The following is a 17,142-nucleotide window of genomic DNA, read 5'->3' as shown; positions in this document are numbered from 1 at the left end:
TCCATCACGCAAAGCAGACAAGAACATAAGTCTCAAAAATAATCATGCATTGTTCTAGCTAATTTGTATAAGTAATCTGCATCACAGATGCAAAGTACTTAAGTTTAACCATATCTTTAGACTTAAAATTTATTTTGGGGTACTGCAATTTTGTGAGTAAGGGTACTTCTGGAGGATTAATTTTTCCACATCCATAACTTATGTCATAGTATTAATCAATACATTAAGGCAATTGCAACATTATTTTTTTTGTTCAACTATTCGTTTCACAAATTCTGGTGCTTTTAATTTGTATGGAGCCCAAGGCTTTTCATTTCCTGCCACTCTCCGTCACTTCCCTCCCAACCAAGCTTCTCTGTTGCTAAGGACTTCACTTGCTACCTGGATGTGGATAGAGAGCGAGCTTGTTATCTCGACTGAGTACTCTTACTACAAGTGATTTTGTGACGCAACTTAAAAAATAAATAAATAAAAAGCAACATTTACAAAAACATGGCAAATGCTCACCGGAAAAACGTTTTGGTTACTTCATGTTTGAAAACGCCGGTAGACCCGCACACCAAAGCGCCGTTAGCTTCGTATGAACGCGAGAGAGTCCTGCCGTGCATGGTTACAGGTCACGTCGACAACCGGGATTACGAGAAAGAGGTAATTTTTACTGAGTTTTAATTGTTGTGTACAGATTCCGATTATCAATTACAACACCTGCCTTTTGTTTAAAAATCCCCTAATAATCAGCCTGCCAGCCCCCTTTTACTGACATGAACCGTAGCTTTCTGGTTAATTTACAGATAGTTCATTTAGATGTTTCCTTTTCCTCAATGGTGGAGGAAAATCCACACACAAAGTGCATTACTTACATGCTGGAGAAAAAATTGCAGACTAAGTCACTGTAAATACTTTAATCCTGCAAAAAAAGCAATTTATTGTTCCGACAATTGTTAAAATTTATTTTTAATAATAATAATAATTTAGTAATAGTAATTTAACATAGATAGACCCCCGGTCATTCTATACAGACCTTTACATTTATTGTTACTGGGATCTTTGACATATTACAATTTGAGACATTGTATTTTAAATATTAAGTTTAAACTGTCTGTCTGAACAGAGTAGAATCGGCTATTTGTATTTAAAGGTTTTTTTTCTCCATTATTATCCAGACTTTACTTTGTGAAGTAAGCCACACACTGTTTCTGATCTGGTTCCAACAGGCCGTTGACAGTTTAAGGTCAGCCTGTGTGGTGGAAGGGATTTGATCTGTTTAATTTGTTTAGCATACTATTTGTGGACTTCCATCTCAGCCACATTATCAGATGTCACATTTAGTGTATAATCCTAAAATCACTCATCTTCTGCTGTTCTTCCATCAAGGATCTTGATAATTTAGTAAAAAGTTGTGAAGGCAGACACCTGATGTAAATTGTGTGTCTGCCTGTCGTGCCTCAACATATGGTCAGTGTCGCTGCTGTGACAGCATAATAGGCTTAGTCCTGGAGGAGTGCTCAATGAGTGGTGGTTAAGCCATTATGTTTGAAGATGTAGGAACATGAAATGGATGAACGTGACAGCTTCACAATTCGTATATTTATTCCATGCAACATTTAATATACTGAATCCAAACATATATTGTTCAAAAAGTTATCTAATGATGACCTATTCTGGTCATTTCCACCTCTGTATTTTGCCTCTTGGACTCTTCTAGAATAGCTTTGCATGATTCACACTCAGATATTACCTATTCATCTTATACTGGGACTTGATACAGCCCCTCAGTCCATCCTCTGTCTGAAACAAGCTGTTTTAGCTCCTCTCCCTAATAAGCCAGCAAACCTTCTCATGATTTGCTGCCGTTTGCAAATCGAAGAGATAAACAGCAGCTGGAAGAAGCATCTGAACCCACAGTAAAAGTGTTGGTGAGATAAGGATATCCCCTATCACTGACACACAGAGCCAAAAACAAAACGAGAATGGAAACATCTCATGTGGCTCACAGAGGTTACTTGTACATTACCTGACCTCTTTATTGTTATTATGACTCATTATTAACTTTGATCATATTTAACATAAGCATCCAACACTGGAACAGCATATCCATCCATCTTCCTCCACCTATGCAAGGTTGCAGGGAGGCTGGAGCCTATCCATGTTGCCATAGGGCGAGAGGCGTGGTACACCCTGGACAGGTCACCAGTCTGTCGCAGGGCAGTGTATAAGTGCAGTGTATTTTGGTCACTTATTATATTTAGATATAAAATGGCTGCTGATTGCAGTATGAGATTGTTGTGACTATTTCAGATGGAGTATGAGGACTCAGGCTCTGATTACTGTGATGAGGACTACGCTGGGACAGGAGGCCCTTTCATGATAAACAATTATAGAGCAGCAGGAGATCGCCTCGACCTCAGTCAAATCTTCTTCTCCAATGAGGAGTACTACAGCAAGCTGGAGGAACTGAAGAAGGCCCACCTGCACACCATGGCAGAGCTGGAGAGCATGTATCGCCAAAAGCTGCAGCTCAAGTCCATGGAGCCATTAGATATGACAGTGATGGATGGAAGGCAGAGGTGGGTGGATTTTGTTCAATATTATGTAAGGAACTAAACACTTGTTCATTGTCTTTCTGTATGTAAAGAATTTTTGGAACAACACTAAACAGACAAAACCCCATAAAACTTATAGTGAAGCTATGCAAATGTGAACCTGTGACCATAGTCCTTTTCTGATTAGAGAAAAGCACACAACTTTTGTATCCAACAATAAACCAGTGATATTGACACTTTTGACAATTTTAAGAATTTTATGAGGCTTTTATATAGTTGGAATTTATTTGTTTAGATTCTGGGCTGCTGACTGGACAAAATAAGCTTTGAGAAATTGTGAATGACATTTTTCACAGCATTTTCTTAAACAAAACTAATAAATTGAATAATTGGTATTATTATTGATGACTTTTGTTCAAGTTTGTTTTTTCTTCCTCTATTTTTTTTTTTAGACTGCCGTGGGTTCATGCTACTGCTACAGCTTCACACTGTCATTTGAGGAAGTCTCACTCTGCTGTTGAACTCAGATGGGTCTCTGGGCATTCAGACTCCTCAGATGAAGATCAAACTGCCAGCAACAATGTTGAAAAAGGCATACTGTTTTCCCCCAAAGAGCACATCAAGAATATGTGGAAGGACTTTAAGCTGTCCCCCTATCATGCCCACCTGTCCTCTGCTTCGCTGCGCAGTCTAACAAGTGACCAAAATAAATCACAAAAGAGAACAGGGCACAAGAAACAGAGGAATAAAGATAGAGAGCGGGAGCACCGGAAAGATAGAGTAACCGTCCCAAAACCTTTCCAGATGACACTACGTGAGGCTGAGCAGCGAAAGCGAGGCATAAAGACACGCGCAGAGATTGAACTGGAAAACATAGAGCTGCGACGGCAACTGGAAGAACTGACAGAGTGTCAGAGGAAGTTCCGTGCCAGCCCCGTACCTGCGCACATTCACCTCCCACTTTATGATGAGCTACAAGAGCGCAACGAGGAACGACGGCGAGCCATGCGAGAGCGAGAAGAGCAGCATCTCCGGACCATACAGAAGCCATTCAGCTTCCTGGAGCGGGAGCGGCTGAAGAAGGAGCAGAGACAACTACGTCACCTGCAACCATCTGATCAGGAGAAAGTGAAACCCTTCAAGGCCAAGCCTGTGCCAAAGTCTGTCTACATAGCAGCATCAGGGGAGCAGATGAAAGAGGAGCAGCTGTATCGGTCTATCAAGATACAGATGAGGGCTGAGGAGATGCTTCACAATGCTTCCATGCCTCCGAGCATGCTCAAACGACGGCTCAGTGAACGGAAGAATCGCAAAGATGTCAAAGCTGGAGTCGGGGGGGATGATGGCTTTTCACACAGGCCGCAGATAAACAAAGAGGTACCAGATTTCAATGCCAGTTATAGGCGCTTCCAGAAGCATCTGGAGAAACGAAAAGAGATAAAGCCTGTGACTGCGTGTGAACCATTTGAGCTGAGGACATCACAGATTTCCTCACACCGGGAACGGATCCTGACTGATATCGAGAAGGAGCAGAGTAGCCCTCGAACACTGCGCTGGCCATACATCAGCCCTGGGCCAACCCGGACGCCAAACTCAAGCCTCTGTTCATCCCTCTCAGGTAGCCTGGAGGTCCTCCCTGCCAAAGTCACAGATGCCACAAAAAAGCGCCATGAGGCCGTGAGGTACCACCTTAGGGCACCAAAAGCTTCCATCATTTTAGTAGAGACAGTGAATTGTCCCATTTAGACAAAGTCCTCACCAGCTGTCTTCCATGATTAAAAAGAAGGCCTCCTCCCAGCTTCCCCTGCAACCCTTATAACCAAATACACTTATATAGCTTGTTTTTGCACCCATAAGCTTAATTACCTGCACTACCTGTAAGCATTCCTACATCCATGACCAAATTTTCTACCTGAATAGGAAGGTGCTGCAGCAGAGGAAGAAGGCTGAGGAGGAGGAGGAGCGGTGGAGGGAAAGGCAGATGCAAAGGGAGAAGAGGCTGCAGGGGCTAGTTCTGAAACGTGCCCAGGCCAATGACCCCCACCTAGCTCTTTCACAGACCCATCCAAACAAGCTCAAAGAGTTCAGGTATGCTGAAAACAGCGCTACTTTCACTCTAAGCTTTGCTGAGCAGGTTTTTGCAAGAAACGCTTGGTTGCAAGTTCCTATGGCCATGCAGTACATTCAAGTTGAGTTTTATATTTGTCTTAAAGTAAGGAAATGCACTTTTTTTCTTTTTCCATGTTCTTTAATGAGAAAGATGATCCACTGCACTCTTATGTTTATAGGAAACAGGATCTTCAGCGCAGGAAGGAATACAAGCAGGAGATCAAAGAAATGCAGGAGAGAGTGAAGGGAAGGCCACTGTTGTTGGAGCAAGTTGCACAGGTGATTGTGTAACCACTACATAGCCACATCATATCACATCATCACCTGCATGACAAACCTGCTGTCTTTCATCTTTTACTACACCATTTGGGTTTTATCATGACGATATATATGTGCCTCTAAAGATTTAAAAATGTGAGGGAAATTAGAACGAAATAGCTTTAAATTTGATGAAAGAACAATTACAAAGAAGCCAAGCAGTAAATATTCATGTGTAAAATGTTAGCAGAAATCTTTTCTTGCTGGAAAGCACACAAAGCATCCATTAAATGCATTTCAACTTTTTGGTGAAATATAACTATTGTTTTTCCAGCTAACTTCACAAAAGAATTTCCCTTTGAATAAATGAAGTCTTTATCTTATCTTATCTTATCTTATCTTATCTTATCTTATCTTATCTTATCTTATCTTATCTTATCGTATCTTATCTTATCTTATCTTATCTTATCTTATCTTATCTTATCACACTCTTGTACAATCCGTGTGTCCTCTCTCTCTCTCTCCCTCCTTCTATTCTCCTCACTCCTTCATTCTACTGATAATCACACACAAACATTGTATCCAACAACAAAATAATATCACACTATGACAATCACTATGATACTTTCTCTCTCTCTCCCCCTCTCTTTGCTGGTTTTGGTACTTTATGTCAAATCAGTGAATTATGTCCACGATTTATGAGTTAGGAAGTAATAAAAGAAGTAATAAAAATTAATGGCAGTCATCATTTTTATGACTATAATAAAATTATAATATTTCATAACTCGGTAATAATCAATAATCATATGAACAAAAAATGTATGATCATGAAAATATGGTGATGGAATAGGATGATGAATAAGCTGTTTAACCTCCTAGGACCTGCGTCCACATATGTGGACATCACATTTTGGGTTATTTAGACCAAAATACTCAATTTTGCTCTACAAGGGCCTGATATCCACTTACGAGGACGTTACACTGCTACTGTTCTATCGAAATTTTAAACAAATATCCTCATATGTGGTTCTCATTTTTCTTAGAAACAAAAATCAGGTAAAAAAAAAAAATCTGGTCATTCTTTGTTTTTACATTCATTGGGTCCCAATCAGCCCAAATATCAAAGAGAAATCAAAAATGCATGCCGTGGAAGAGTTCGGGTCTTAGGAGGTTAGGATAGAAATTCAAACTGTGGAATAATTTATATTTTTGTGCTGCTATCATTTTAAACCAAAAGGTTTACTTTTTTGACCAAAAATGCCACATTGGACCCTTATTTGGGGACCAAATGAATGCAAAGTCTTCTTTACTGGAGGTTAAAAATGGCTCTTTGGCATTTTATTAAAAAAAATCTGAAAGAGCAATGTTGTAAGTGGGAATACGCCTGAATGTGGTGAGGGGACCAGCAAGACTGAGTTGTGGAGCAGCTGGTAAGGACTTGTGTATTTCTGCAAAGCTGTCTTGGTTGATTTCAAAAACTCTGCGTACTTAACTCGTCAGAAGGCCATAAATTCAGATCAAAACTGTCCCACAGTCTCTTAGTGGCTGAAGCGAGAGCCTGCCTCTCTGAAATGACTTTATTGATGGGTCTGGGAGAAGTTCAAGATCATGGCTAGGGGTTACAGTCAGGGGGCTATTTCCGGTAGGTGAAAGTCAGGCAGGCGAGAACTTCTGGTCACTCAAAGTCGCTGGGGTTGAATGAGGGTGAAACAGCTGTTTCACAGCAATCTGGTTAAACCCGGCCTGGTTTAACACATTTTAACACACACACATACACAAGTACCCAAAAACAGGGTCCTGCCAAGGTGGCATTTCTTGTCAAAAAAGTAAACTTTTTGTTTAAAATGACAGCAGCACAAAAATATGAATTATTCCACAGTTTGAATTTCTATCTCAAACAACCTGTTCATCATCCTATTCCATCACCATATTTTCATGATCATATATTTTTTGTTCATATGACTATTGCTTATTACCGAGTTATATCATAAATATCATAATTTATCATGATTTTATGATATTTATAAAAATTGTGACTGCCATTAACTTATATTACTTTCTTTATTACTTCTTAAGTAATTAAATGGAATATGTTCTTTAAGTAGAACATATTCCTTCTTTACAGTACATCTTTAATTATTCTAATAGTTTGAATTTGTCCTGCTGTAACAGAGGAATGCCAAACAGGCTGCAGATAAACACTACACCAACACCCTGCATGGATGTGACGTGACAGAGGAGTTTATCAGCAGTAAAGCAGGCAAATTAGGATCTTCATCCAGCGAGAGCAAGCAGAGGTAAATCTGTGACGCTTACAAACTTACTAAACTCAGTATTCTATCTGTTAATAAGTAGTCGGTACACTACTCATTATGTTCTTTTAATAATTAGTGACCTTGAGGAAGCAGACCTGGGTTATGAACCAGTTCACTATAGGAAAGTCTTCCTGGATGATGATGTGGATGATCCAGCCGAGAAGGAGGGAGGAAGAGCAGACGAGGAAAGCGACGAGGTCTCGTCTAATTACCAAGACAGTCACCACACAGAGAAGGATTGTCTTGGGGATGATTGCCATTATTCTGATGAAAGTTACCAATACTCAGACGATCACGAGAATTACTCAGAAGACAGTGAACATGCTGCTGACACTAAGGAGCAGGAGGCAGAGGACTGATATTTTAAATGTCATCATGTGTTCTTTCTCTGAGAGAGAAATCTGACCAAATTGTGAAAGGTTAATGTTTCTTTATTATAGGACTTTCAAGCTTGAGCTGTCTTGTTTCATCCCTTGAAACTCACTATTTTTTCTAGTTTTCTATCATTTTTGTGTCATGGCTGTGACAGATGTGAATGATTGCATTATGTGATTTCATTACCATACATTTAAGATAACGACTTTATTTTACTTACTAGAAAGCATAACAGTAACACAAATTTCATGCTTGAGGAAGTAACTTCAGACACAGCCACAAGCCATTGTCACAACACACACTTTGACTTGCTCTGTTAGGAGAACCTTGTATTTCACTGGTCTTTTCTAGCACTCCATGATCAGAATGTGTCCTGAATTAGTACTAATAGTTCATATTTGTTGTTGTGATGTACTGCTTTAGTTCTTAACATTTTCCCACTTTTTAAGCAGTGTCTAAATCAGGGGTGGGCAATCTCAGTCCATGAGGGCCGGTGTCCCTGCAGGTTTTAGATGTGTCCTCGAACAACACAGCTGATTTAAATGGCTAAATTAGCTCCTCAACATGTCCTGAAGTTCTCCAGAGGCCTGGTAACGAACTAGTCATGTGATTCAGGTGTGTTGACCCAAGGTGAGATCTAAAACCTGCAGGGACACTGGCCCTCGTGGACTGAGATTGCCCACCCCTAGTCTAAATTCAACTAAATCAAACTATCACTGAAAATAAACTTAATAAAGAAACAGCAAAATGTAACTTGAATGTTTGGAGTATATTCTCAGATAGTTATATTATTTAATTGTTAAATGTGCATGTTTTCTTTTAGCACGTCAAAATGTGTTATATATAAATACTTAATCGATAGCTGTCCTTTTTTGTATTGGCTTAGAATAAAAGATTTCTAGTTATGTGAAATATTTCATTGACTGGTATTCCTGGACACATGGCCTCGGTTATATCATGAAAAAAAGTAGAAAAAAGCCACTCATTTAAGAACTAAAAATGGTGTAATTTGGTTAAGCATTTAAGTAATTCAGTATTTGTTGCTTTGGGCCTTAGGCAGAGGTCAGAGTGGAAGATAAACAGGGGGAGGGAGATGAGCCAGATTGACAGCTTCAAACAGCCCATGATAAAGCGTGACGAAATCAATGGCTGAACCAATTAGATGCTCAGTAGGCGGGTGCTTAGTCCAAATTTTACGCGGCGCTCGGCGGGTCGAAACACCGAGAATGAATATCCCGGTCTCAACCGGTTTTAACCGGTCCGTGGTTGGAAGCGTGAGCTTAGAGGAAGAGCACACTTGCACGCACTTAAACATCTTTGCTTCCCAACAGTGTGTGCGAACAGAACCAGAAATAAAACGAGATTATTTTTACTTTGTGACCCGGAATACGACTCCAAGTCTGACTACGTGAAACTCTGGTGTTAGCTTAGCTTGATGTTACATTAGCCAGCGGACCTAAATCATTGACTTTTCCATTAGCACGCTAAGTTGCTATTAGCCTGGTCGGATGTAACTGGTAGCCTACCAATTATGTTTCAGAGTGGCTAAAGACAAGAAACGTCGGATATTCTTTAATATATCGCTAAAAAATCGATGAATATCCAGCTTGACAGGATTTTTAAATTACGACTGTTGGTGTAATCGAGGAAACCTACTATTAGCTTTTGGCTAACGACTTTTAAGGGCAGCGTAACGTAAACGTGTGCCATGAGATAAAGCTGCGAATTAGTTTGTATCGTATTTAGCGGTTTCACATTTAGGTCTTCTGTTAGAGCTCACATTATTAAAACCATCAGTAGTTTTCGACGAGCGGACACCAACTATCAGGTAAGTCGCGTCTGATCACCATTAACTTATTAAGACTAACGTCGGGGTGTGTCGGTTTTGAAACTAACCACCATTGGTAATGATAACCGGTTATAGAACTCAGACGTCTTACAAGTTATTGTACTTGGTAAACTGGTACCTTTAATTGCGCCCAATAGTGGCAAACGGATCTGAGTGGACGTGTGTTGAATGCTGTATTTGCGGGTTGGCGGCGCTGTTTCGTGTTTCGCCAGTTTATGGTTTGTTTCAGTGACTGTCATAACTTTACCACGAGGGGCTGGCAAAACCGGAATAACCTGTTTCTGACTTATTTATTTCTCCAGAATATCGGTTGTCGATTCCATTTTTTTACGTTCCACTTATCTAGTATGTGTTAGTATTTACAGTGTAAATTTTCAACACTAAAAGGCTTAGTTTTTAGCACTTGTACTGCAAATTTTAATCACAGATGCGGTTCTTTTGTGTTTGGTAGTTCTTTTGTTACTTTTCCCCCAAAGAAAAGTTGGGGTTAAGGTTTCTGTTTCTTCGTTTCCCCTGTCAGAATCTCTATGCCAGCAGAAATGACAATGTTGGCAGATCACCCAGCCAGACAGCTGCTGGACTTCAGCCAGAAATTGGACATAAATCTGTTGGACAATGTTGTCAACTCCATGTATCATGACATTGGATCCCAGGTGTGTTTTATGTGTTTCACCTTCAGTCAAAGCAGTGCTACTTTCAAGTCCCTAATGGGTTTGGGAGCTTGTCTTGTAGCAAATACATGTATGTTAAATTGAAGTATACTTTAAGTTGCTCTAAACCCACTGCTACTATGTTGCTCTTTTCTAGCAACGAGTAGCCCAGGAAGTGCTCACAAACTTGAAGGACCACCCTGATGCTTGGACGAGAGTCGACACCATCCTGGAGTTCTCTCAGAACATGAAAACTAAGGTGTGAGCATAACAAGCATGTATTAAGGAATGCTAGGGCCTTAGACGAGCTACATTATTACACTGTTGAAGACCAGTGTATTAATGTGAGCTGAAGCTTATTGCTTTATCCACATAAGGCTTAGGCTTTCAGGGAGGTGAGGTGTGAGAAATCATTATGATTGACCTAGTGTTTACTGGATATCTTGTACAGTCAATGGGTCATGCTTCACTATCTTTAAATAAGTAGTTTTTGACAGCCTTACATGCTGTGCCTTTTTTACTAGATCACAGATTTAAAGACTCTTGTGATGCTATCTTCAGTTGTCAGTGCTGTCAGAATGTTTGTTTTGGGCTTCTTTTGGCATTGCTACTGTCTCCATTTGTGTATATAATGGCTCTGAGACTGTGCTTAGTATGCACACTTATTTGTCTTTGGTCTAAGGTACACACAGCTGCTGTTGCAAGAGAGTTAAATGCTTAACTCGTAGGGCTTGAGAGGTGCAAGTGTTGAAGGTTAATGTGTCCATTTGTAACAGTTCAATTATTATAACAATGCCAATTCCACACTTGTATATATTTTGTGTAAGAACAGTGACTACATATGTGGCTGAAGTCTACAATTAGTTTTTTACCTGTCAACACTGACCAAAGGTCATGTATGATTATTGCTTTAAAAGAAAAAAAGAGAGAGACACACTTTCCAACTATTTGAATATTGCACACTCAGAAAAAGGCAAAGTAGTACAGTGAGAGACATATTCTGGTATATGTATTTAAACAGAAAGTTACATAAATGCACATTACAAAATAACCGAATAAAATGATTAGTTATAAGTTATATAGAATAAGCATTCAATGTGCTGAACAGCAATGATCTTTTTGAACATATAACAGGACATAATCAAACCATCAGGGACCAATGCTGCCTGAAGCTTTTCTCAATAGCCAAATCAGTCAGCAAATTTAAGGTTCCACTGTTTTGCAATCAGTTGACCAAAATCAGAAATTTCCCTGAAGACTGTGGGTGTAAAGTCACTGCTGCAGAATTAGCTTGTGAATTCTCTGCAGTCATTACCACATGGTGCTTTTCAAAAAATTAAAGGTAAAACCAAGTTTGAGCTAACTTTGTGTATTTTAAAAACGAACTACTACATCTAAACTAACTGGGGATTAAAGCTTAAGTGGGAAGTCTGTCATGAGCACAAATATCTCTTAAACTTTACAGTGTAACCTGAAATGCATCTCCCTAAAGATGTAACTACAAGTTGCAGCCCACAGCTATTGTGAAAGGCCTGTTCAGTACCTTTGATTCATCATGTGAATTCCTTTGAACTTCTTCACTGCAGTTTTTGAGTTTATCAATGAGAGAGCAGTCATCATCTCAATATATGGATTAATAATCAAAGCATCAATAAGGACTTTAAAATGATGAGGGGGTAAATCCCAGCTTTTTGTTTTTATCTACTAGCACCATATATAAAACAGCAGGATATAACCATATGATAATTAACACATATTATACCATGCACAATTGGCCACTTATGTAGGCTATGTTGTAGGATGCACTGAAAAAGTCTAAATTAGGCCTTAGCCTGTTACTGATAACTATGTTAATACACCCATATAAATATCTTGAAAGATTCATTTAAGCTAAAGGTTTTTCTATTAAGCATATTATGACTTAATAGTGTTTATCTTTGGTAGCTGATATTTATCCACTTACGTTTACTAATTACATTAGGTCACTTCTCACTCGCACCAGTAGCTGTGTATCTAAACTCTGCCGCAGCCAGAGCTGCACCTTCGCAGCCATTGCTGGGTTCTCCTTCCACAGTCAAATAATTTGCACAATTAAATGTCTAATTACTTTGTGAATTCCATTACATAATTGAATTTAGAATATTCGTTGACAGCCCCAGTAATATCAATGTCTAAAGACCATGGGTCATCAATTTTGGGCTGCACAAAGCTGTCCACATGGGGTCACCGTGGAGACATGACAGTGCAAAGACTCTCCTGAGGTTAGCTCTTGTTTTTGCTTGTAAATCGTGATGAAAGGATTGAGTCTTTTTCAGAGCTCTAACTCATCTTTTCTTTTTTTTTCTTTTTTCCCCTCCCAAATAGTATTATGCTCTTCAGATTCTGGAGACAGTCATCAAAACACGCTGGAAGATTCTTCCAAGAAATCAGTGTGAAGGTAAAAATCACCCTAATGACATTAATCAGGATATCTGTGTGTTTTCTTCCTCAGATATGTTATTTGTCTGAAAGGTGTAATCAGTTTTCTCTGAACAACACATGTCTGTGTTTTCAGGAATCAAGAAGTATGTTGTTGGACTGATTATCAAGACTTCTTCTGATCCTGCGAACATGGAGGTAAGGTGTCCTGTGTGATATGGTGCACTTAAACATACTCGTGTCATTGTAATAGGGTTGTCCCGATATTAGAATTTCAAACTCTGTTCTGATGTTCAGGAGAATACTTGACACAATTTTTGATACCACAGGGAAGTTTGACCACATTGTGCAACAACAGAAGTAATGGCAAAGACATCATTTCTTGAAAAACTTGATGTATTAATTTTACAAATGATTTAGATTTCATTATAGACTGAAGTTAAAATATATTTTAAAACATATCAATAGATAAAGGGTACAACTGCAGAATACCTAACATATCAAGATATATTTTTTTTAAATCATTGAAGACAAAGAGGATTATAGAAAAACTACAAATAATAATGTATTTATGCTAATATAAAAACGATAAAAAACCAAGAGTGTTCACTGTGAAGCAGATTGAACCAATCACTCACTGATTGGTTGCACTTCAAAACTGAAGTTATGGCTGGCAACAACAAAATAAGAAATGCATAATTAACACATGGATAAATTATTCCAAAAGCAGTAAAGTATATCATCTTGTACACATCTGCCTTCTCTTCACCGGATCTGCAACCTCTTGCTCATCCAGTGTTCACTCTGTCCTGCCTCACTCTGCAGCTCTTCACTTCACCTCCAAAATTTGCTCAGAGTAGTTTGTCACATTCTCTCCACTGTTCAGCTACTGTTCCCCTGCTGCTCTGCACAGCCAGCAACCCATCTAGTTTCCCATGTGTCCGTAATCCAGTCTGTTACTGCTCAATATTCTATCCATGACCCAGTCAGCCCTGCACCATTTATTAATCTTTTTTCTAACCATAGTCTGCTAGCTGTTACGGGACTGATTAAAAATGGCTAATGTGGCTATTGGGTAGTTGCTAATAGTTAACAGCTAACATAACATGTAACCTTTTTTATGTTTATTTGCAGAAAGAGGGGGTATACATTTCAAAACTCAACATGATCCTTGTACAGGTAAATAGGCATTTAATGTTTGATATAGTGTACATTATTATTGTTTGAGATAAAGCAATGATGCTGATGATGAGCTCTATTTCTGGACTTTTAGATCCTGAAGCAGGAATGGCCCAAACACTGGCCCACTTTTATAAGTGATATTGTGGGTGCAAGTCGGACCAGTGAGAGCCTCTGTCAGAACAACATGATCATCCTCAAACTGCTCAGTGAAGAGGTGTTTGACTTCTCCAGTGGCCAGATGACCCAGGTGAAGGCCAAGCATCTCAAAGACAGGTAACTGATCTGATATACTGTATAACTTATGTCGAGCAAATAGTGGACGTCAGGTCTTACATTTGAGTACTGAATACTGAAAGAAGGAGAAATATTGGTTCATTGTTGATTTTGAGTCTTTTATTTTCAGTCCAATCAGGCACAGTTAGAGATATCATATTTTTTTTTGATGTTGTGCATTCTCGCGTTTCCATTGCATATTTCGATCAGTCATACTGCATTCCAAAACCTGCAGGTTATATTGTAATTTGTATGCATTTGTATACTGATGATTCCCCCAAAAAAGCTGTGTAGATGTAAGATTGCACCTTTTGTTAACAAAATGTAGCAATTATCCCAGAAGAAGGCTGGGAAGATTGTGAACTGTGACATCCTGAGTGAGACTCCACTTTAATTGGTTTTAGCAGCAGTATGTAAAATTTACTACCATTTGTTAATCTGGTCAACGCAAAGCCAGATTGTTGGTCATTTGGCTCATTGGGTGCCACGGTAGACTCCGCTAGACTTGGGGGGAAAAGGGTGAGAGCTTTAAAAAAATAAAATAAAATAAAATAAATCCAGATGATGAGTACTTACACTCCGCTCTCTTTTCCCTGTCAGCATGTGCAATGAGTTCTCCCAAATATTCCAGCTGTGCCAGTTTGTAATGGTAAGACAAACAATTTTTTTTCGCAGTTGTTTTCAAAACATTTTGTGCAAGTCTCAATACCTCAATTTGATGTGTATAATTCTTCTCCATAGGAAAATTCCCAAAATGCCCCACTGGTCCACGCTACCCTGGAGACTTTACTCCGCTTTTTGAATTGGATTCCTTTAGGTTACATCTTTGAGACGAAACTCATCAGCACGTTGGTCTACAAGGTAAACCAGATGATACTCTTTCATTAAATAAAACTTGAAATAATTAACTCTAATACAGCGTGATACAGTATGTCTGTGAGTCTGGTTATACTGAAAAACACTGACATGGCATGGTAAGGCCAGTTAAATTAATGTTGTCACGCAAAGTGTCTAAGAACAAATGCTCAGATTTGCACATGGAATCAATTACAAGTAGAAACTTCGAAAAGGTTTTAACCTTAAATTTTGACAACTTTATCAGTTCAAAGGGATCCCACCGTCTGAGCTATGGTGGTTCATCCTAAAGATGCATAACAATATTGTGGAAATATTGCCATTAATCCAGAACTCGTTGTGTCATTGGTTTGGTCAGGAATCAGTCATTTATTACATGCATATAAAGCAGTTGGTGCTAGATAATGATCATAAAATCGTCAAATTGATCTGAACTGGTTACAGCTGCAGGGCTCACAAAACTCGCTAGCCCGACATCCCGGGGCTAGCGACTTTTGTGAGCCCTGAGCTGACTAAATGTGAGTCTGTCACTATCATAGTTGTTGAGTCAAGGCTGTTAACCAGCTAACTACATGTAAGCATGTAAGAAATGCATTCCTTCATCACAAATTATAGGAGCAAGAAAAATAGACATGTCAGCACTGACCTGCTGTGTTTTCTTTTTCAGTTCTTGAACGTACCCATGTTTCGCAATGTGACTCTGAAATGTCTGACTGAGATCGCTGGTGTGAGCGTGAACCAGTATGAGGAGCAGTTTGTCAACCTCTTTACCCTCACCATGTCCCAGCTCAAACAGGTATGCACTCAGACCCAATTAGTATTGAGTGCCTCTTGCATTAATTGCACTCAGTGTTACAACGTGCTTACAAATACCGTTTGAGTTATTACACACAAATCTCCAACCTTCCACCTCCACAAAAGGTCAACAGTCAGCACAGGCTGTCAGTCTCTCAGTAAAAGAAAGACCCAAAATAAATGTAGATTAAGTAAGAAATTTTCCTTAGTCCATTCAGAAATGGGCATAAATGTTTTTCAGTGTGTGTATGTGTGAATTCAACAGTTTTGCTGAGTTGCTCTGTTTACAACAGCAGATAAGTTTCAAAAACTGCCCAAATACACAAAGCATGAGAGGAAGCAGTGGATAGTTTAGTACTTTCTGTTCACAAATTAAAATACAGAGTTTTTAGTCACCTTAAAACCAACTACTTTCACTGTGCTGTGTATTGTGAATGTGCTTGTACAGAGTGCCTTAGGCTAAAGTGAAGAGTTTAATCCTTTCTAAGACCATTGCATGAGCTGAGGCTTTTCTGAATGAATCATGTAATAATCACAGCTGTGTTTCACACACAAGAATATTATGTCGTCTGTAACATTGAGCAGACTGACATATGGTGCTATAGCAAGTCAGGTCATAGGCTTTATTTGTACTGTAGAACTGTTTCGTTGTAGCCCATTTTATGTTGTACATCAGTGTCTATCAATAGGTAAACTGTACTTTATCAAACATTTATACTCTTACTTGATAAATCATTGTTTATTCTCTCCAGAGTCTCTGTACTAAGTACTTTACTATGTACTTTAGTACTTCAGGCTCCACTCTGACTATCTAAGAACAAAATGATGCTAGTGCATGAGATGGAGAAGTTTTCTGCGTAGCTGTGGCCTGACAAATTATCTGAACAGAAGATTATAAAATGTAATGAATATAAGATCAGGGTGTCTTTAGTTACCAGAAAATTTTACATTTCTAAAGTTATAAGTAAACCTGGTCCTTACTTTACATGATATTCATTAAAACATTCCTTAAATGAAACTATACTAAATGTTATCACCCAGTATTCCTTAACAGGCAGTGTTTCTGGTATAACTTTGTGGTTTATATTCTAGTTTTAGATTAAAGTTGAATCTTGAGTGGTCTCATAGTTGAGTATAAGATAAAACTTGATTACAGCAAATGCAATGTCCACAAACAAAACCCCAAATGGATTCAATGAAAGCTTTGAAGATAAATTAACAATTATAAGGCTTTGCAGTAATCTCTCTCTCTTTTTTTTTTTTTTTGCTGTTTGGCCAGATGCTGCCTTTAAACACAAACATCAGAGTGGCGTATGCCAATGGGAAGGATGACGAACAAAACTTTATTCAGAATCTGAGCTTGTTCCTCTGCACTTTCCTCAAAGAACATGGCCAGCTCATTGAGAAAAGGCCCAACCTACGCGAGACACTCATGGAGGTAGGCGGACAACACAGCAACACAAACGAGAACATTTTCACTGTTTTTCTTTTTGTTTGTTTGTTTGTTTCTTTTTTCATGT

General features: G+C 38.9%; 2 protein-coding genes across 2 annotated transcripts in view; both read left to right on the top strand.

The window, feature by feature from the left end:
• Window positions 1-359: 359 nt before the first annotated feature.
• Window positions 360-8,060, top strand: fam161a (FAM161 centrosomal protein A). Its single transcript, XM_005751663.1, has 7 exons — window positions 360-648; window positions 2,299-2,567; window positions 2,996-4,225; window positions 4,464-4,631; window positions 4,832-4,931; window positions 7,083-7,207; window positions 7,302-8,060. The coding sequence occupies exons 1-7, from the start codon at window positions 493-495 to the stop codon at window positions 7,582-7,584; spliced, it is 2,331 nt and encodes a 776-aa protein (XP_005751720.1). The 5' UTR covers window positions 360-492; the 3' UTR covers window positions 7,585-8,060.
• A 744-nt stretch (window positions 8,061-8,804) lies between these two features.
• xpo1a (exportin 1 (CRM1 homolog, yeast) a) overlaps window positions 8,805-17,142 on the top strand; it is a 17,403-nt gene continuing 9,065 nt past the window's right edge. The window contains exons 1-11 of the mRNA XM_005751658.1: window positions 8,805-9,428; window positions 9,970-10,102; window positions 10,257-10,358; window positions 12,464-12,536; window positions 12,654-12,715; window positions 13,652-13,696; window positions 13,791-13,972; window positions 14,573-14,621; window positions 14,714-14,833; window positions 15,495-15,623; window positions 16,902-17,060. Of these exons, the coding sequence (XP_005751715.1) occupies window positions 9,977-10,102; window positions 10,257-10,358; window positions 12,464-12,536; window positions 12,654-12,715; window positions 13,652-13,696; window positions 13,791-13,972; window positions 14,573-14,621; window positions 14,714-14,833; window positions 15,495-15,623; window positions 16,902-17,060 (1,047 nt within the window). The 5' untranslated portion in view covers window positions 8,805-9,428; window positions 9,970-9,976. The remainder of the gene's footprint in view (window positions 9,429-9,969; window positions 10,103-10,256; window positions 10,359-12,463; window positions 12,537-12,653; window positions 12,716-13,651; window positions 13,697-13,790; window positions 13,973-14,572; window positions 14,622-14,713; window positions 14,834-15,494; window positions 15,624-16,901; window positions 17,061-17,142) is intronic.

Source organism: Pundamilia nyererei, unplaced genomic scaffold, assembly GCF_000239375.1.
Source record: "Pundamilia nyererei isolate P.nyererei 1_Seehausen unplaced genomic scaffold, PunNye1.0 scaffold00322, whole genome shotgun sequence".
Lineage (NCBI taxonomy): Eukaryota > Metazoa > Chordata > Actinopteri > Cichliformes > Cichlidae > Pundamilia > Pundamilia nyererei.
Note: the sequence above shows the minus strand (reverse complement) of the source record. Positions and strands in the feature narration are given on the sequence as shown.

What these genes read in the sequence shown, in the direction of transcription:
- fam161a (XM_005751663.1), top strand. Translation starts at nt 493, where the DNA reads ATGGCAAATGCTCACCGGAAAAACGTTTTGGTTACTTCATGTTTGAAA. An exon ending in AAGCGCCATGAGGCCGTGAG is followed by an intron (nt 4,226 to 4,463) that starts GTACCACCTTAG and finishes CTACCTGAATAG; the next exon opens with GAAGGTGCTGCAGCAGAGGA. An exon ending in AACAAGCTCAAAGAGTTCAG is followed by an intron (nt 4,632 to 4,831) that starts GTATGCTGAAAA and finishes TTATGTTTATAG; the next exon opens with GAAACAGGATCTTCAGCGCA.